At 38.4% G+C, this 21,202-nt stretch overlaps 1 protein-coding gene across 2 annotated transcripts; it reads right to left on the reverse strand.

Annotated features, from left to right (window-relative positions):
- Positions 1 to 1,949: 1,949 nt before the first annotated feature.
- Positions 1,950 to 20,356, reverse strand: AKIRIN2 (akirin 2). 2 transcript variants are annotated; one of them, XM_059401039.1, is made up of 5 exons: positions 20,034 to 20,356; positions 5,500 to 5,643; positions 3,734 to 3,883; positions 2,736 to 2,807; positions 1,950 to 2,304 (listed from the first exon to the last, which is right to left on the reverse strand). In XM_059401039.1, exons 1-5 carry the CDS (start codon positions 20,266 to 20,268, stop codon positions 2,294 to 2,296), a joined length of 612 nt encoding a protein of 203 aa, XP_059257022.1. In that variant the 5' UTR covers positions 20,269 to 20,356; the 3' UTR covers positions 1,950 to 2,293. The 2 variants fall into 2 exon arrangements, with proteins under 2 accessions (XP_059257022.1, XP_059257021.1); XM_059401038.1 differs by having other exon boundaries at positions 20,007 to 20,356.
- Positions 20,357 to 21,202: the final 846 nt, after the last annotated feature.

Here is a 21,202-nt window from a genome sequence, read left to right on the forward strand (position 1 = left end):
TAGGTCAAAGATAATTTTTACAGTCTAAATCTCCAATATCTAGTCTTCTCAGATTGCATATGCCTATTTTTGCTCAAAAATACAAAGAATTATACCTGGTCACATGACCTTGTTAATCAGGGAGTTACTGAACACTTCATAGCAACCTAAGTATAGCATCATACCAGTACTACTTTTTACTAAAAGAATGACTGTTAGCACATGGAATTCTGTAGCTATTTATCTGTTAAAAAGCAATTTCAGGGATCTCTGGGAATTTAGAATCCCTAGGTAGCTAGTAGGATCTTTCTCATTGAGATCAACTGTGGCTGGTTCTTGGACTAGAGTATTCAACTTATTGGGTCCATGTAATTACAACTAAATCCAAAAGATTGCCTTTTTCTTTTATTTTCTGGTATTCCCTCACACAGTTACTGATAACCAGTAAGTAGCTTATTAGCCAGGACTTTTTGGTAAGATAATAAGCAGAAATTTGGCTGTGGAGAAAACTTTATTCTTGATCCAACTTGAATTTAGAATTAAAACTATTAGTTGTGGCTCCACTGAGATTGCCAGTATTGATTTTCCTTTTAGTATACCTTGCCCTCCAAGTTTAAAAACCAGCTCTTTCATAAATTTAAGTCTATGCGAAAACTGAGTGTTGATTATTTTGCCCTTACTGGGGTTAAGAAGGGATAAAATGTATTTAAATTCATTCTTCTCCCACTCGTCCATATTCCAACTTATTGCGTGCATTCCCCTATAAATACCAGGGACTGTTTCCTTCCTCAGCCTTTGACATTGGCAGTATATCCGGAAGTTTATCTGTGGTTGTCACAGGTTGGAGGGTGCTACTGGCATCTAGTGGTAGAGGCCAGAGATACTGCTAAACTAATCCTTTAATGCACAGTAGGACTCCCACCACAGTGATCTGGCCCAAACTCTCAGTAGTGCCAAGGCTGAGAATCTCAATTAGTCCATTAAAACTAGGTACAATTATCTACCTTATTTATGGCTACCCTGCACTGTACCAATGTTTCTCGAGCACTTGATGGGCATACGAATTATCTGAGCAACTTGTGAAAGCCCTCAAGCCCTGGCCTTGTTTAAACAAAAGAATTGGTGAAGTATAATCACCAAAATTAAAAAGGCAAAACAATCCTTTTTCCCCCCACTAATTAGGTCAATTATAAATATATATGCCCTAGTACATTTGTGATTGGTTTAATTAGTGGAAATATGCTAGAAGAATTCAACAAAAGAAATCACTAAAGCATTTTTTGCTCACTTCATTATAACAAAGCTATCTTTGGAAAGGGAATTAAATGTGCTGAATCGTGCTTTCATCTATCATCCTTTAAAAAACAGACTTGGATTATACTGCTCTCTTGGAGGTAAAAATCCTATAGCTGTTAAAACTGATTATGTAACATTCTATCATGAAGTCAGTTATAAGCAATTTGGAATCAGAACTCAGTTTTTGAAAATAGCACTCATAACTTAGATTATTTGGTATATGAAAAGATTTTTAAATCTTATTGGAAAATTAACTTCATTGATTTCTGGAAAATGCTTACATTTAAAACACTGGCTTTATTCAAATACTACCCATCTATACATTAAAGCAGATTAGACGTAAATGTTTTATTCTTCCAACTATATTCCAGTACTACAAGGGCAGTAAAACAATGACACACTGGGGGAAAAAAAAATGCAGCAATAAACATTTGTTTAAAAAGACTGATAGTATAAATAAAAACTACCCCAAAATAAGAGAAAAAAAAAATCCTAGAAACCCTTTCTGAAACCCCAAGAAGTCCTGGAATACAGAAACGCCCTCCCTCCTTCACTATTTCACAGCAAGTACTGTAGGCTATTTGCTTAATAATGTTCTGGGATTACAATCTAAATTATTAATAACTGGTTACAGCTTGGTTGTAGTGCACAATTAAAATCACACTAACTTCATCTGAAGTGTCATTCTACAGTTTTATTTACACAACCAGTGAAGGGCATGTTCTTAGAATACCAGCTTTAATCCTTTTCAAACATATTAATATAAGAAGCCAAATTGTAATGATACAGCAAATGAGGCCACTGGCATTAATACAGGTAACAAAGGTCCACATCCAGATGGTACTGACATCAGGGAAATTTCCAAAACCAGTTGCTGCCTAAGAGTGGTTGCCACTGATGAAAGCTTGAAATAACCTGTATTCACAGGGGGGTATTGGCATTGCTGCATGTCATAATTAGGACCTCTTGCAACAACTCAACAAGGAACAAGGCAGCCCACAAATGCAGAAAACGTGATTCATGAAACATCTAAAGGGGGAGGAAAAGGAAAATTAGTGCAAAGTCCAGGTCAAAATTCAAAGACATACCAGATCTTCATCCCAACACTACCCTAGATATTAAAGTAACCAAAAATAAACCTTAGTAAAATTTTATTGCCTGAATTTCCACCACCCTTTTTCTCCATGATTTTCTGTTAAATTCTTTTGAGTATGTAGGTAATTATAACAAATGTCTTCTCTTTTAAAAGATGGTTTTGCATTCAGTTCTAAGATGAAATACTGGGGTTGGGGGGTAGGGAGAGGGTGGTTGGGTTATGGACACTGGGGAAGGCATGTGCTATGGTGAGTGCTGTTAAGTGTGTAAACCTGGCAATTCACAGACCTGTACCCCTGGGGCTAATAATACATTATATGTTAATAAAAAAATAAAAAATTTTTTTAAAAAGATTAAATACTTACAACTAGCAGGCTGTTCTCCATATCGTCGCATTATCTGATCATGCGTAAACTTCACAAATGCATCATATTGTTCTATAAATAAAGGTACATATCAATTACATGATTTGCAAAATATACTCTCCAGCATATTAGAGCCAGATAAACTGAAGAATCTAGTATGTACAGTGAAACAAATTAAGTTGGTCCTCTGAATCAGACACCTAACCTCAGAAATAATAATAATAGTAGTGCTACCAGAAAGAGCAGAACTTGGTCAGAAAAACTGCATTTTAGTCCAAATCACATGATCTCATGTATAGATTGGCCCTCTTAACCTTTTCTTAACATATTAAAAATAAAGGATTTGAAATAAAAAGGTATCTTTCTACTCTGAAAGTTTAAGTGATCTATGAATGGCAGTTTCCTGCAATTAGAGGAAACAGGAAAACAAAAGCTTAACAAAGTATGTCTAAAAACATCCACATGGTAACCTAATGAGATGTCACAGTAAAAAATGTTACATAACTAAGCAAATTCCCTTGCCTATATTAGCACCTTCATTTAACAACTTAGAATAAAGCTTATACTTACAATACCCAGTAGTGTCTGGCTTAAAAAATTGGGAATAAAAATCCTAATTAATTGACCATATACAATAAATGTGTCTAGGCTGATGGGAAAGTTATATTGAAAGATATAGTCTAAAAATCCAAAACAAAACTGAAGTAAGTAGCCAAAGTCAAGTTTTTAGCACGGAATATCAAAGGAAAAATCCAATTCACATTAATACTGTTGCTGACCTGCAAGGTTAACTAACAGTATTTCCTGAGGTCACTAAGAAGGACCAGGAGCTACAGGAAGGTTCATTTCCTTTCTTGAACTGAAATTCAACTGGTTCTTAGAAAACATACTGTAACCAGTGGATAGAAAAGGTAATGATTTGACATTAAGGACCATGGAAAATAATGCATTTCTTACAGTGAGCTTCTGGAAGAGTCCAAAATAAGCTCATCTCATACCTGCAAGTTTTGTGTTCAATATTTCTTCATACTCTTCTCGAACTTTCTCTTCACGTTCTTTCAACAAACGTTCACAGATCATCCCAACCTGCCGTAGAGTGAATAAGGGCTGTTCTTTTTTTAATGGGGAGGATGTTGCAGATGAAGTCCCTATGTAAAACATGAACAGAAAGAGCACATGATTTAGAGCCATCATAAAAAGTACCTTCTAACCAAAGACGTTTCATTTGGATCTTTCCAGTGTTCTAAAAGCATTTTCTATCAGTAGTCTTAAAACAGATTTAGTCCTATCAGCAGCTTACAACTCTAGAAATCTAAACAAAGCAAAATATATGTGATCAAATTATAAGGTAAAAAGTCTGAAGATGACTGGAGAAAAGTACAAGATATAAAACTTAAGAAAGTTTTTGTTTTTTAATTAATGATAACAGCTAGGAGACTGCTTGGTAAAAATATATTCAACATTAAACTTTATGGTTCAGAGTCCTTAAAGATTATTAATCAAACAGCCACATCATAATCAGATAGTGATACTTGATATACAAGATTTCTTCAGAATGCATTCCTCTTAAAGTACTAAAGGACTCTGATTTTCCAAAAACATCATTCTTCATTTATTGAAAAGAATATCTGAGAAATTAATGTTTTGAGAACTCAGGATTATGACATCACACATCCATTTTAACAATGCTGCAAATATTTTTATACAAACTCAAATACACATATTTGCTATCAATAGTCCTACTATGTGTGTCTATTCATTTTCCTCTTTTCACTTGTTTTCTGAAACCTACCTGGCTGGGACCAGTAAAATTATGCTTGTTAGAGCTATCACAAGATAAAGTACACCAGCTTTAATCTAGAACTATGAAGGCTATCTTTACTTTCAAATTCCTAGCTTTGTTAGTTGTGGTTGCCAGTTAATTGTTCGAAGTAAACGGACTAAAAGAATGATGATGAACTTGTTTCCGGCTGATTTAAGTCAAGTCTCTACTCTCACCTCCCCTAACATTTCACCCGTAAGTACTGCAGAATTTAGTTTTGAACAATTATACGTCTTCTAATTTTATTTGACTATTTTATAGCTTCTGAATGTTGTGTGTGTTGTTTTTGTTTTTTTTTTTAAATAAACTCTACCCCGAACATGGAGCTCGCAAGAGGTGAATGCTCTACCTACTGAGACAGCCAGCAGCCCCTGAATGTTTTTCTATTCTGCCAGTTTTCTTATCCCTGTTGGGAGGGAAGAGGAGGATGGTAGGCAACTTTGATCACAAGAAACCTATTTTGCTGAGAATTTTACTGAAGATAAGAGCCACTTTTCACCTCTGAGAATCTATCCTAATACAACAAGTGTGTGAGGGTACATGTACACGGACATTTTTGTAAATGCTTTTAATACCAGAAATTCAGTCTGATTATCTTCATTAATGGTTAAATAATTATGGAAGTCTGTAAAATAGCATAGTATTCAACCATGGCAAGGTAGATCAATACTTAACAGAAATACATGGTATTTTGTTAGTATTTTTTTCTTTAATGAAGGCTACAAGTCATATCACTTATGGGGAAGTCCACTAGGGGAAAATTATATCCAGGTGGACATCTCTGAGTGGTAAGAATCCAGGTACGAAGTACTTAATTTGTGCCATATTCTAAGAGATCATAAATTATTTTATAAATATTTTTTAAAAACCAATGGGGAGAAACAGAAGCTTGAGTGATTAAATGAAATAACATTTCCTTTCACTTATTAAGTTTCTTATTACCTGGTGAAGCTGGTCCACTGAGGAGAAATGCATGTGGTTGTGCCTCAGAAGTACAACATGGATCTGTCTGTTGGAAACTAGTTTCTAAATGTCTTCTCTTCTGCATGCGTTTATACTCTTGTTTTATGTTGTACAGAATTTGTTCTAGAAAAAAAATTGGGGGCAAGAAAAAAACTATGAATTTTTTAAAAAGGATGGGTATCCAACAATTACTTAGAACAATTAATTCACTGAACATACTCTCTTCAAGTAATATCCAGAAAACTGATGCTCTCGAAGAATTTGTTTCAACATTAATGGGGGGACTCATTCAGAAACAGCACATACACACCACCCGGAACTCAGCTATTCTGTAATACCATTCTTTCTCAGCACTGATTAGCAAAAGATAAATTTAAGCTTTTCATTAAAAGTAAAGATAAGGGAGTCTTGTGAACTTCTAGTTTACTTTAGTGCACTCAGATTCTTAAAAATCCCAAATTCAAAGGCCCCTTACTCATCACACAGAAATGTTAAACAGTCTTCTCAAAGACCATAAATAATTAGAAGTGGGGAGCACTATGTATATACAAGCACAGACCAGTCAGAACTGACAGCAAGTAGGTCAACAAAATGAGAGTGGGTGGGAAATAATAAATTATCATACATTAAATTTGTCATGGCCATTAATATTAAACTCAGCAGAACCAGTGACTATTACAGTATTAACAGCAAAAAGTTTTGTTCTGACTCTTTTACAGCCCATGTAAAGGGACTGGTACAAAACAGGTACTCACTAAGGACCACTATAACCACAGTGCCATTATCATCGACCACGATCATCCAAACCAGTAAAATCCTATCAAGCATATCCTTCAGGTGAGTATGGTTCATTTTAAAGAGAGTTCTAAGTCAAAACAGTTACCATTTAGACTCTCTAGAAAATCCCTCCTTGAGATTCAAATGTACTTCCCTTGAAACAGACTTTCTCACCACCCCATCTCCTAGACAATATTATCCATGTGAAACCACATCCTCTATTTATTAATCCCAATCCAAAGCAAAATTAAACAAAAATGATCAGGTAATAAAATGATTTATAAATTTTAGCAATCAATTCTATGTTAATTTAAAAATGACCTGAAAACTCAGCTGAAGGCTAAAAATTTATGTAAGATGAAACTAATCCTTAAAAAAAATTTAATACTGGTGCTTTTCTTACGTATATACTTAATTCTCATCTCTTTTCTCCCATCATATTGTTTGTCTAGTAAGAAGAACTTCTATGGGTTTTGAGAGAGAAGGCTCTGAGGGGACATCAATCAGATAAATGTCATTTTTTTAGATAAATTCCCAAGAAATATTATTTTCTTTTTCCTTGGAAAATTTTCTTTTTCCAAGAATATTCAAGAAATTTTCCACAAGTTACATTCTAAACTCAACCTAGATACCTGGCTGACTGAAGTTGCTTCTTATGCCAGCTGGATAAAAGTCTTCTGCTGTTCATCAATTAAGTTCTTATGTCTACTTAGTCTTAAACTACTTAAATTTAGCCATCTCTAATCAAACTGAAAAGTGACATTTTTATCCCAAGTACATGAAGTATCTTACACGGTGTTGCCAATACAATTTATGCTCCATTAAAGAGAAAGTCAAATGAAGCTTCATTTATACATCAGTTGCACATTCCAGTTTTAATAATGCAAATTTCCTATTTGGTTTATGTGCATAGACTGAATTTACAACAAATTCAGAGCAAAATACAGTTATTGTCATAACAAACTACACCACAAATGCCTGTTTTATGCCTTTTCAAAATCCTAAAAACTATATCCTCCTTTTACTATAAAATACTATAAGACTTTCTTCCACTGTACTAGGTCTAGATAAACGTATCCACAAATTCTGTGACAAATTCTGTAGGCATTTTCATTCCCATACTTAGCAAATGCCATTAAGATTGCCAATAAAATTCTCCTTAGGAGGTGAGAGATTATCAATGAGCCAGCACTTATTCCTTTGGAATGTTTTAAAAAAGAAACAAAAACAGCAAAGTACTAGGTAAATGTGAAAAGAAAAAGCCTAGCCTTGTGGCAACATTAAGCCTACTCCCAAACTGTTTTGTTCTTGGTTGCCACTGATTACTAAGCAAGCCTGGGCACAATAAGGTCTATACAAACAGAAGAAAGCAGTTGATGGGATTAATAACAGTTGACATAGATAAGAGAAACAGCAACAAGATGAAACTCAGAGCAAAGGGAGGAATACGGGATTAGAAGCAAATGCCTTTCTAGAATATAGTCCATAAAATATCTAAAAATCTGTGACATGGGGGTGCCTGAGTGGCTCAGTGGGTTAAGCCTCTGCCTTCGTTCATGATCTCAGGGTCCTGGGATCAAGCCCCACATCTGTTGAGCAGTTAAACAGAGTCTGCTTCCCCCTCTCTGCCTACTTGTGATCTCTCTGTGTGTCAAATAAATAAGATATTTAAAAAAAAACAAAAAACAAAAACGATCTGTGATATGTGAAACTAAACTTCTGCTCCAGACCTGCACAGACTTGCCTTTTTCCTACCGACATAATTAGTAAATCAAAGATAATAGGTCTCATAAACAGTTTTAAGTTGAGGAATATAAGAAGACATTTTTGTACCTTACATGCCATTTCTTTATGGAGTATCTTTGGAAAAAAATGAAGTAAACTTCATCTAGAAAGATAACCCAAACAGTGGGATTAAAAATAAAATAGGGACACCTGGGGGCGCCTGGGTGGCTCAGTGGGTTAAGCCGCTGCCTTCGGCTCAGGCCATGATCTCAGGGTCCTGGGATCAAGTCCCACATCGGGCTCTCTGCTCAGCAGGGAGCCTGCTTCCTTCTCTCTCTCTCTGCCTGCCTCTCGGTGTACTTGTAATTTCTCTCTGTCAAATAAATAAATAAGATCTTTAAAAAAAAAAAAAAAAAAAATAGGGACACCTGAGTGGCTCAGTCGGGTAAGCATCTGCTTTTGGCTCAGGTCATGATCCCAGAGTCCTGGGATGGAGTCCAGCGTCTGCATTGGGCTCTTGAGCTCACAGCAGGGAGGGCCTGCTTCTCCCTCCGCCTGCTGCTCTCCCTGCTTGTGTCCTCTCTCTCTGACAAATAAAATATTTTTTAAAAATTAATTGGTCATTAAAGATCAGTTTTAGGCATGGACACAAATGAAATGGAAAACCTGTACACATTAAGTACTGAAAACCTGCAGGAGCCATTAACACATAAAAATAAGGAACTGCCCCAAATAAAGTAACAAACCAAATCTAGATTTCTGAACTACATACTAGACACTGCCATGTCTACTTTAGAAATTAAAACATACACAATTAACAGCTGCTATGGAGGCCCATCTTTATAAATAAATTATTTTCCAGGCTATCTGTCCAGAAATCTAAAACAGTTATGTTCTCCTTGAAGGAATCTTAAGGACAATTTTCTTACTCAGCCAAGAGCTACCTAACTAAAAAGAATGAGTTGATGGCATTTTTAATTCACTTTAAAATTACTACTACATCAAAGGGATCTGGAACCAAATTTTAACACAAGACTGTCAAATTATATCTAGAGTTTTAATTTCTATTTGGATTAACATGGATCCTAATAAGCATAATATACCTGCACACAATTATATCAACATTAGAGTATTATCTACAATGCTTCAGAAGCAACTTAGATTCTAAGCTTACAATATATAATATTTTACTGTAAAGAGGCATTCATTTATCTCCCATAAGAGGAAGAAAAATCATAATCACTACAGGTCAAATTCTATTATTTCACTGGTACTATAATAGCCAATGATTACTTACTTGAAATAGATGACTCAATCTGTTAAAACGCTGCAGGTCTAAGTATAAATTTTACAAATTAACTGCACAATGGGAGTCACTAATGCATGGAGTCCAACAACACTCATGCAGCAGGAGGTTCCTCCCTGATATCCAATAATTATTGTTTCATACCTCTATTTTCTATTACACCAGATTTTAAAGGGCTATATTAAGTTTGTTGCTTTTATTGTTTAGCTCTTTACTATCTTTAAGTATCTTCCCAAATAGCTTACAATCTAAGAAAACCAAAAAAGCAGTAAACAGGGAAGAAAAAGGGGAAATTGAACCATCCCAAACCCAAAATATACATACTACAGAAAACATATAGTCCAGCTTCTATTACCGTTAATCATGGCCCTGACAACAAGGTAAGGTCCAGAAGGACAGATAGCTGATTCCTTGAGGAGGACTCTAGGGCACCACAATCAGGATGAAGAACAAACCCATCTCCTACAACTACTTATTAAAAACACACACACACACACACACACACACACACACACACACACACACGCTATATTTATAGTTTACCTGGAAACCAGAGATTGCAAACTGATGATACACAGGGTAAATTGAGCCCAAAGACACGTCTGGCCTGAATAAGCTTCTTTTTAAAAAGAAGTATGAATTTATGCCAACATTTAAAAAGTTCATGATTTTAGTTAAAAGTCAGATTTCTGCTACTGCTAAGAGAAGAAAACTGGTGGGGCGCCTGGGTGGCTCAATGGGTTAAAGCCTCTGCCTTCGGCTCAGGTCATGATCCCAGGGTCCTAGGATCAAGCCCCACATCGGACTCTCTGCTCTGCGGGGAGCCTGCTTCCTCCTCTCTCTCTCTCTCTGCCTGCCTCTCTGCCTGCTTGTGATCTCTGTCTGTCAAATAAATAAATAAAATCTTAAAAAAAAAAAAAAGAGAGAGAGGAAAACTGGACTATGTACAAAATTCAGCTGAACAATGGCTGCTATCTTTCAGGCAGAAATTCTCAAATGCTTCTAAAACTTTAAAGCATACAACATCACCCAGGGACTCAAACTGTAGACGATGAGGGATGGAGCCTGAAATTCTGCACTTCCACTGTGTTTCCAGGTGATGCTGCAGATCAGTAGCAATGTTGGAATTCATGAATTCCCATGCAGTTTACTTCACTCATTTTCATTACTTGCCTAGGAACTATGGGCATTCATGATTCTATCCCCTCCTTCTAATAATAACTCCCCCACTATGACAATCAAAAAGTGGAAGTGGTTGGTTTATTCATTATCAGATATTCTGGGAAATGGAAGAAAGAAAGCAGTAACAGCAGACCATTTCAAGTACAAAAATATTTGCCGTTGTAACCCGCATGGCTTCCGTAGTTCAAAATTAGACATGCCCCTCTCTAGCAAGAAAATACTCTATAAACAATTTAAACTTGATTGTAAATCCAAGTAAACTTACTCATTACATGAAATATATATTGATTCATTTTTCCTAAAACATCTTCCTTAAAATATGAAATTCATGTTATGTGATTGACAGTGAACAAATGCATTTACTTTTCTATTACATCTGCTTTAAAAAAAGCAATTAAGACTACCTTTCATACCAGAAGCCAGTGACTGGAAGTCCACAGATATCTTTTGTTTAACCCCTATAGTGTATAAATTAGCTGTGAATATTTAAAAGTCAACACATTCCACAAAAATCCTGACTTCTGGGGGAAGCAATGGCTTCTGGAAAGGTAAAACAATAGGGGCACCTGGGTGGCTCAGTGTGGGTTAAAGCCTTTGCCTTTCGCTCAGGTCATGATCCCAGAGTCCTGGAATCAATGAGCCCCACATCGGGCTCTCTGCTAGGCAGGGAGTCTGCTTCCCTTCCCCTCTCTGCCTCTCTCTGCCTACTTGTGATATCTCTCCCTCTGTCAAATAAATAAATAAAATCTTAAAAAAAAAAAAAAAGATAAAACAATGAAAGGTCCAATTCACCATGACCGGAACTGAGAGGAGTGATCTGAATAAATATACAATTAGAACTTCATCTGTAAGTGAAAAACAAAGTCCGTAGCATGCCTGTGATTGTTTATGGAGCAATTAAGCTAGAGAGGAGTGCAGCTGAAACTAGAACCTAAGCTACTCCTAAGTTTAATGGGCAGATGAAAACAGCAATCAAAAGTGAAGTGTTGTCACAGAAGGAAAAAAAGTTATTTAAAAAGAAGTGAGTGGGAGAACAGTATAAATGCTGTAAGAAAGGTGAAACAAGATGAGGATTGAGGATAAGGCAAGGAAATCACTGGTGACTTAACAAGAGCTATTTGAAAGCTTTCTGAATTTGTTTTTCAAGTGGAAGAAATCTGGATGACTGCTGGAGGAAAACAAGGATGTTTCATTATTTTATAATGGAAGTCTTGACAATACTTAAAGCCACAAGCAAAGGTCCAGTTGAAAGAGAAAAATAATCAAGAAGGTAGGTTTCCCTCGGAGAAGGGGAAGCCTTCTCTTACTGTGTAAAGTGCTCATTTAAACGTCCTTAGTGATATTAAAAGGAAAACAGGATAGGCACAAATATTGGTGGTATTGGTACTGGGAAAAATGAAGAAGCTGCCATTAGATGGCTTCTATTTTATTCATGAAGTTGAAGGCATGGTTATTCATTGAAATGACAGGACTGCTGGACAACATAAAATGTCCCATTTGAGGGTACCCCACTGTGACTTTCTTCAGCACTCAGGGACAGGAAATGTTCTCTCTTAATCCTCACAACCTTCCTAGGAGGCAGGTATTACTGTCATCGTGTGCATTATTGTATAGATAAAGAAAATGTGGCTTTGTTTCAGTGTCTTTTGAAAGGTCAAACAACTCCAACAAGACAGAGCCAAGTCTGATGTCAGGGCTTACGCTCAACATCTACTGCCCTCCCCAGTATTGTATTACTACAGTACCTAGCTGATATTCCACGAGTACCTAAATTACAGTAAATCCACAAGGAGGAAAGCTGGTTTTTAAAAATCAGAATGTCAGAATAGAGGGATTACTACTAAGTATTATTGACACTTTATACCCTGAAACTTTAAACTCTAATAAAACAATAGTAACCAAAGCAGTGCATAACTCTCATCATAACTCTCATCTAGATGAGAGTTTAATATTATTTAAAAATATTCATGTTCAATTCAAATATTTATGTAAGGGATACTTCAACGTCTCTAAACTGCCTCCTCTTAGGACAGGCATCTGTATCTAACTAGGAATGTTTTACTAATGTTTTAAAAAGGGGAGTTATTCTGAATTGGTAGGTCAGCACTGCCACACATACAGGACTGATTACAACAGTGCCAGCCTCTGATAATGTACCATTTCACCCTGGGCCAAGGATGGCTGTTACAGTGAACATCAGGTTCCCCTGTTCTGTTATGTCAACCTAAAACTTCCTGTACTTTTAAGCAATTATACCACTTAGAAAGTTTTTCTTTCAGAGAATTGTATTTTAGTAACAGGAACAAGGCAATTCTCTATAACAAGGCAAAGTTTAGGAACAGTAATGTTTGAAAACCTAGCTTTCTGCTATTTTTCAAATTCCACCCTACATTCTTCTTTCCTTTTTAAGATTTAGTTATATATGTTAGCAAGGCGGGGGGGGGGGGTGGTAAGTGTAGAGAGAGCTCAAGTCCACTCCCTGCTGGTGGGTGGGCAGGGCTTAATCTCAGGACCCTGAGATCACAATCTGAGCCAAAGCCAAGAGTCGGACACTTAACTGCACTACCCTGGCATCCCTCCACTCTACATCCTATTTTTCAATTACTAGATCAGTTCAACAATATATGTATTATATATATATATATATATATTTTTTTTTTTTAAAGACGCAAAACAAAATCAATTCTTCCAGATCCCCCCTCCCCCTCCAACATTTAGTTTGAATTTTGGAGGCAGTGTTCTAAAAATTAACATTAATGGGGGCGCCTGGGTGGCTCAGTGGGTTAAAGCCACTGCCATCCGCTCAGGTCATGATCCCTGGGTCCTGAGATGGAGCCATCGGGCTCTCTGCTCAGCAGAGAACCTGCTTCCCCCCCCCCCACCCCCCTACCTGCCTCTCTGCCTACTTGTGATCTGTCAAATAAATAAATAAAATCTTTAAAAAAAAAAAAAAAGAATTAACATTAATGGAAATGAAAATGAATGCTAAACCAAAGTTAGAATATACATCATATATTAAGACAATTTCAGAAACAACCAATAAATAAGCTTCAACTCTCAGCTTAAAGAAAACAATCACTTTAAGCGATTAATAAATCAATTTCAAAACCTCTGGTGCCAAAGGTGGATATAATGCTTAGGCAGATGAATGTCCACAAGGAATTGAAAGAGATAACACCGATAAAACATAAAGATTACCGTATTTTTATTCAAGTTTAGCTAGCTAATAAAGCATCCACAGTGGTGGCTCTATCAGTTCCTTGAGAAACTCTTTGGTTAACCACTATCTGGAACTCAAATGAGGTTCAATAAAAGCCTGAACAAGGGACTTCTGAAGTAAATATTTGGATTTTTAATAATGTTGAGAAAAGCCAGGTACATGAATAGACCTAGAAACTGAAAATTAAGTCAAACCTAAAAGATTTATTAATGGAAAATTATAATATACTATTATCAAAATGTTGCAAAGCACTAGTTCATTTCAGGATAAATCTGCCTATGATTTTTAACAAAAACTAATGACTTATGATTTTTTAAAGGGAGGAGGAAAGTAAGTTATAACCTTAAGACAAACTACAAGCATATTAGGAGTGGTCCTTCTAGTGCTGGAAGGTTAAAAACTACTACTGGGGTGCCTGGGTGGCTCAGTGGGCTGAGCCTCTGCCTTCGGCTAGGGTCATGATGTCAGGATCCTGGGGTCAAGTGCCTTGAGGGGCTCTCCGCTCAGCAGGGAGCCTGCTTCTCCCCCACCCCCCCCAGCCTGCCTCTCTCCCTACTTGTGATATCCGATAAATAAATTCTTAAACAAACAAACAAAAAAACCCACTACTAACCAAAATAAGCCTACCATCACACACACACACACACACAAAAAAAAATCACACAATCTGGCATACTGCAAAATTCTAATCAAAATGCCCAAAATAAATACCAGAAAAAGTATTGTTTAGTCTTAAAACTAACTGCTTCATTTCTTATTACTATTCATTTGTTTGGGTCACAATCTACATGTTGTCACATATTGTGGCTATATTGTCATAAAACAATGTAAAAAAGAAAAACTGGTACAGAATAAGGGGTAGAATTTTTTTTTTAAACTTCAGGATCTCGGGGTGCCTATGTGTCTCAGTAGGTTGAGCCTCTGTCTTCCGCTCAGATCATGATCTCAGGGTTCTGGGATACAGCCAGGCATCGGGCTCTTTGCTCAGTAGGGAACCTGCTTCCCCCTCTCTGCCTACATGTGAGCTCTGTCAAATAAATAAATAAAGTCTTAAAAAATAATAAAAAATAAAACTTCAGCATCTCTAAGAAACTTGGGAAATGCCAGGGCTTGATTAATTCAACAAATTAATTTGACAAAAATCTCTTAAAACTTTGTGGCAAGACATTAACTAAGAGGGAAGGTAGGCAGATAAGAATACCTTTGGGGTTACATGCAAATTATACAAATCCCATATAACCCACCATAGCCCCTCAAAATCCAGGGGGCAATTTCTATTAAGAGTCTTTGCTACAAGACTGATATTGATAGATCACATTTCCTAGGTGTGTTTTGGAAGTTGAGAAACATTGGTTAAGCTGAGCAATAAAATTAAAGATGAATCTCTTGAACTATATTCATTTTTTTAAAAGATTTTATTTATTTATTTGACAGAGAGAGATCACAAGTAGGCAGAGGCAGGCAGAGAGAGGGGAAGGGAAGCAGGCTCCCTGCCGAACAGGGCTCAATCCCAGGACCCCAGGATCACGACATGAGCCGAAGGCAAAGGCTTAACCCACTGAGCCATCCAGGCGCCCCTTGAACTATATTCATTTGTTACAGATCTCTTTACTATCTGCTGATGCCAGACTGGATCATATAGGTTTGAACAAATATTCCACCCTTCACACTTTTTCAAAGTAGTCTTTTCAAAGGCAAGAAATTCACTGTGGTTTCACATTTGCATAGACAACATCTGTGAGTCAACAACACTGTCACAGTGTTAATGCAAAGACTGCAGAGACCATAACTTGCTGGTTAATTAGTTATAGGTATTTAAAAAGACCAGAACCCCAATTTTATCTAGTTTCATGAGCCACCTATCCAAGCGGTCCAAACCTAACCCATGTTATCATTCTGATTTAAGTGGAGGGAGAATCAAGAGTTTGTTTTCAAACAGAAAAAATACCACAAAACTAGGCACCTCCACAGAATCTCTTGTTCACAACCTTTTAAAACAGAAGTGATTTCCTATCATTTGTGCCCTCCTCGGTCCATCAAACACTTAGTAAAAGATCTGAGTACTTTCACAGTGTAATTTTTTTTTTCCTGAAAAGCCATTCAAGAACTAAAGAAATATTTTACATTTCAAATTATTTCTGGGGCAACCAACTATTAGCATCTATAACTAAAGAAGGGCTAACTGCTCTCTGACCTACCCATGTTTACCTTAAGTGTTTCGGTGCTCAACTTAAGCTTTATTTTTCTACTTTCAAAATAAAATAGCTCAGTAATGAAAACAACTGTGCTCAGCTTTTAAAGGCCATAAACTCACACGATTCTTAAATGCATACTCCACAGAAATATGAAATAACTGCAGCTACATACACAGTCCTAAGTAAAATATCAGGTTTAAAATCTGAAGTACAAAGACCATTAAAAACAGTCTATTTGCCAAATCCACTGAGAAACTAGAAGCAATTTAACAGCTGTCTAAATAACCACAAAATATTAAAAACACTTCTGGCTCAATATAAATGACATCTGAAGTGAAATGCTGCCTCCTCCAACAGACATCTCATTTGTTTGCCTAGAACCGTTTATACTTCATTTAAGCCAGCTGGTGTCTCCGTTTGCGGGCATGCATCAATGTCTACTGAACAATCTAAGTTCCTGTAAACCCTTCCCCATTCACAAGCTGCAATTTCCATTTTTAATGGCAAGATTCCAGCAAATACAATGAGTTCTTACAAAGGAATTTAACTCTTCATCCAACTCAATTCCTAAGGCAGACTAAAGCAATGGGTAACCTAAACTATGTGTATAAAAATGCCTAAAAAACTCCCAAAGCATTGACACCAACAGAAGGACCTCTTCACCAAACCCCTCATTCAGTACACAATTATGAAAAATCATGTGTTTGATTTGACTGACACAGTCTCTTGTAATAGGATATTTCAGTTTTATTAAAATAATTTTGTTCTTGGGAATGTTATGAGAATTTTTGGCTAAGAGATAATATTCTGAGATGTTTCAAAAAACAATGGAGAAGTATACAGAACACTCTGAATCTGTTTTTAACTAAATTATGAGGGTGAGTACTGATGCAGCTACTAGTAGAAGTATTCATTTTCCTAACCCATTTACCAGCCCTCCCCCCATTCACTTTTCCTTTTTCATATCCTGGGTATTATAAACCTTACTGCCGACCTCCTAGAGCAGGAGCAGACACACTTTTTCTGTAAAGGATCAGACAGTAAATACCTGAGCTCTGGGAAAATACTTCTGTCACAAATACTAGCTCTGCAGTTGTAGCCTGCAGTGGACCATTCTTTAAAAAAAAAAAAAAAAAAAAAAAAAAAAAGAGCATGGCTGTGTTCCAGTAAAACTTTTTTTGCCAGCCCTTTCCTTTTTCCTGGCATTAAGCTGCAACGGTTTGAAAAATATAGATTTAAATTATTTAAATAGTCATCAGGTCAAACTTTGGAATCACCTTCCTGGGATGACTAAAATAAACTAGGGTTTCAGTCCAAGTTCCTGAAACTAGTAAAGCTGCAACGTGATTTCAGTTACAGGTCAAAACACACTATTTAAGTATCCAGAAAAGAACGATGATAAAACAATAAATTATATGCATGCTCTGAAAAAAATTCACTGGAGTACTCTAGTTCTAAACTGTTTAAACTAGACTTGAACTCACAGAAATGAAAGGAAAACAAAGTTTCCACAGAGTCCCCGGCAATGTCAACTTTGTTAAGTCACTTTCCATTTCCAACCCTCCTTACTTATTTTTGCGGAAGATACACAGATATTCATTCACTGTTGTGAAGTTTGAGAATCACCACTGTTAAAACAAAAATCTTAAAATTAAGTGCTTGGAAAACTTATTTCCAAGACTGGGGACATGAAAACTGAAAAGGTCTTCAATACCTGCACAACACTGCAGCTCCCATTATGACAGTATTACTACAAAAACCACACAAGAGCCTGCCCAAGCTGGCCATCTAAAAGCAAAGTCAAATTAAATTACATGCAGAATATGGTTCATAATTACAGTAAAAAAACCCTTGAATTTTAGCAATTCAAAACTTTAGCAATTTCAACTGCTTTTCAAGTCAACTTTTTCTTTTAATATATTCAAGTCAGTTGAAAAAACAAATTATCTTTTAGCAGACTCAAAATTATCATTTAGGGTGTGATTTTAAGAGTTCAGGATATGGGGGCACCTGGGTGCCTCAGTTAAGTGTCTGCCTTCGGCTCAGGTCACGATGCTGGGGTCCTGGGATCAAGCCCCATATCAGGCTCCCTGTTCTTAGGGGAGCCTGCTTCTTCCCCTCCCTCTACATGTGCTCTCTCTCTCAAATAAATAAGTAAAATCTTTAAAAAAAAAAGTTCAGGATATGATCAAACTTCCAAGAGTAGATGTCAAAAACACCTCAAAGAAGAGAAAACCACAATATTTTGGAAAACATGAATTTTAAACATCAGGCTTATTAAACAGTTTCAGTAACTCCGGTCATTTTACTAAATTTTTGTCCATTCAATTGAAATTTGAGACAATGTGGAGCCAACTGCATTAACAAATACTACAAATGCATCAATGAAATGACAGATTATTGTAAAGGATCACAATTCTTTCTGAATAAGTTCCCTTTAAATTGAAGACAAGTATTACAGCTCCTGGCTAATTTACCATATATGCTCAAGACTACTGCAGCATTGAGATATACTTTAACTCCCAAACTTAACACTGTAGTAATTCATGAGCTCTGTTGAAATTTATGGCTAGTTAGCCAGGGCTATTTTTAAGTGGCCCTATTTGTTGGTAAGTGCAAATTCCTAGGTATCATTTAATTTTCAATACCATTTAACTAAAAAGACAAACTCTAAAAATAATGCTAATCACCAGCACATTCTTAACACTGAATGTTTCTTTTTTTAATGGAAAGCCTAACAGTAAATCAATGAATGCCTTTACATACAAGGCAGTTTAGGTATAGTTACTAAATAAAATGATCTGAGAACTCTGAAAACTCGCTACAACTCTAAAATAGTATATCCTTAAGTTAGGTCAAACATTTTAGCAGAAATGGTAGTCTAGACATTTGAAGGGGTCTTTAAAAATTTGAGGATGGATATTTAAAAACCTGACTTGAACAAAACAATTCCAAATGGAAGTTACCAAATATGCAGTATTGCCCACAGTTTTTTAAAAAGTTAACAAAAACAAAACACTTAAACTATGAAAAGGCTTTGTGTGCAGATGATACTATTACCAAAGGCTCAAACATAAAACCTTTGCATGCTATACACACAAAGAAGAGAGATTACACTACCAGTCTACAAAAGCCTACCCTAGGACTGTGCCAGGGGCAGACAAGGATTTTCAAAGTACAAAAAACAACTGGGCATACACATGCAGTACAAAGCAGCCAAAAGGCATTTCCCCATAGTCACTTTCAGGAAATGTTTCAAGACGAAAAGCACAGACTTACGTCCCTAAAAATCATGGGTTGACTTCTTTATCATTCTCAAGGCCTAGGCTGTTCTCCCCCAGCATACTTTGTTGAGGAGAAATAAATCACCTCCAACTGAAAGCAACTACTCAGGCCCAATTTTCAATACAATTCGCTTTTCATAAAAGTTCAAGTTTCTCAGGGCCTAGATGTACAGGATGATCATATTACAGTACTCGGGAAGAGCATTTTCTTTGTTGTTGACCCTGCTAGGGAAACAGGTCTTGACTCAGCCAAAGTGGCGTTCTTGTGGGTGATTAATGACAGGCCTAGATCTCGCCCCAGTGACATCCATCCCCACCCCCCACCCCCTCTGTACTAAAATCAGCCATGTCTGAACTGGAGGAGGGGCTGCCGCCTCGCCTCAAACCACCCAGTCCCACAGTTAATCGCTGCAACCAATCGATTCAGGGAGACAGGCATCGAGATTCGGGTGAAATGTTACCCTTCTCTCGCCTAAATTTACGCATAGTATCACCCTCTCTGATCATTTCCGCTGGGGCTCTCCAGACTACGGAAACACTCAATTCCAGTCATTCAGCCCGAAGAAAAGGATCTTCCTCTTCCCCACAATACCCGGCAAGACACAGTCCCTACCCTCCCCACCTCCCGACGCCCCCCCTCCCTTGACATCAGGCCGTTTCTATTGTGTCGCCGAGGCTGGAGGACCTAACTTGAAGAAATGTGGTCGCTCTTCTACTTTCTAAGGAGGAGAGCCAGTCCGGCACCCCCACCCCTGGGGCCGCGTTCCGTGTCCCGGGACCCCCGTTCTCTACCCTACCCCGGCGGCTGCGGCGACGAGTCCCACCTGTGGTGAGGCGGGAGGAGACGTCGCCAAAAGGGGATGGCTCCATTCGGAGATACTTCTGCGGCGAGGCGGCGGCAGCCGAGAAGGAGGCGGCGGTGGCGGCGGCCGCCGACGACGGAGAGGCAGCAGCCGAGGTGGGCGCCGACAATGGCGCACATCGCCTCCGTTTCGGGGACGCCGGGCTCAGCAGCGGGTCGAAATCCAGAGTCCTTTTCAGAGTGGCTCCGCACGCCATGGTCGGGGCAGCCGAGGGCCGGGCTCGGGTGGGGTTGGGGAGGGATGACGGGAGGGGAGGGTGAGGGAAGTGGGGAAGAGCGGGGACTCGAGGAAAGCCTAACCGACGGGCTCAAGAGCAGAAAGGCGGGTGGTGGAGCTCCGGTGACGAGATAAGAGCCGCCGCCGCCGCTGCCTCCGCGGCAGGGGCAGTGGCCCGGCCGGCCGGGGCGAGAGCGGGAGGGGCGGTGGCGGCCGCTCACGACAGCCGCGTCAGGGGTGGAGGGGCTCTTCCGCCTCCTCAGGCTCAGCTCCCCCGGGAGAGGCTCCGGCCGCCCCCGCCGTCCGTTCGAGCTTTGCGCTGCGCCTGAGGCGCTCCTGCGCTGAGACCGGTTCCCTTCGGAAGTCGATACCAGCCCCGTGAAGTATGAGGCTGGAACAAGGCTACTAATACGCCCGAGTAAGGTCAGAAGCTTGAGAGCGGCGGTCGATGCGGAGAGATTGCGAGGTGGCGGCGGCGGTAGGAGCTCAAGCGGACACGTCCAGCCGCTTCCCCCTCCACTGTAAGACTATTCCACCCGCCGCCGGCCCCAATATGGCGTCAATAACAACGCTGCCGATTCAAATTCTGCGGCCTCAGGGCGCGTGCGCACAGAGGTGGCTACCCCCGTAGGTGCTTCTGGGAATTGTAGTTTTTCACTGTGGAAGGGAATCGACGTGAAAAGCGATTAAGGAGGAGTCGCGAAAACTACGACTCCCGTCATTCAAGGCGCGCCATTCCGAGTTCCGGGTTGGAATTTAAATCCCCTACACAGTTTAGGTGTAAAAGGTACTAAGCAAAAGAGAAATAAGAAAAGGCTGTGAGAGAGTGGGAGAAAAGAAAGCCAACTGATGTAGAAAACAGGCTTAAAAGACCTTTAAAATTCAGGACATAGTTATCTTGATACCATTCCCAC

The sequence above is a fragment of the Mustela nigripes genome, chromosome 5, assembly GCF_022355385.1.
Source record: "Mustela nigripes isolate SB6536 chromosome 5, MUSNIG.SB6536, whole genome shotgun sequence".
Taxonomy (NCBI): Eukaryota; Metazoa; Chordata; class Mammalia; order Carnivora; family Mustelidae; genus Mustela; species Mustela nigripes.

Bases quoted from the DNA above. Each gene is read 5' to 3' on its own strand.
- AKIRIN2 (XM_059401038.1), bottom strand. From the start codon at position 20,268: ATGGCGTGCGGAGCCACTCTGAAAAGGACTCTGGATTTCGACCCGCTG. The intron at 5,644-20,006 runs GTAGGGTAGAGA...TTTTTTTTCTAG, and splicing joins TCGTCGCCGCAGCCGCCGGG to AACAAATTCTGTACAACATA. The intron at 2,808-3,733 runs GTATGAGATGAG...CTTTATTTATAG, and splicing joins ATTGAACACAAAACTTGCAG to AACAATATGATGCATTTGTG.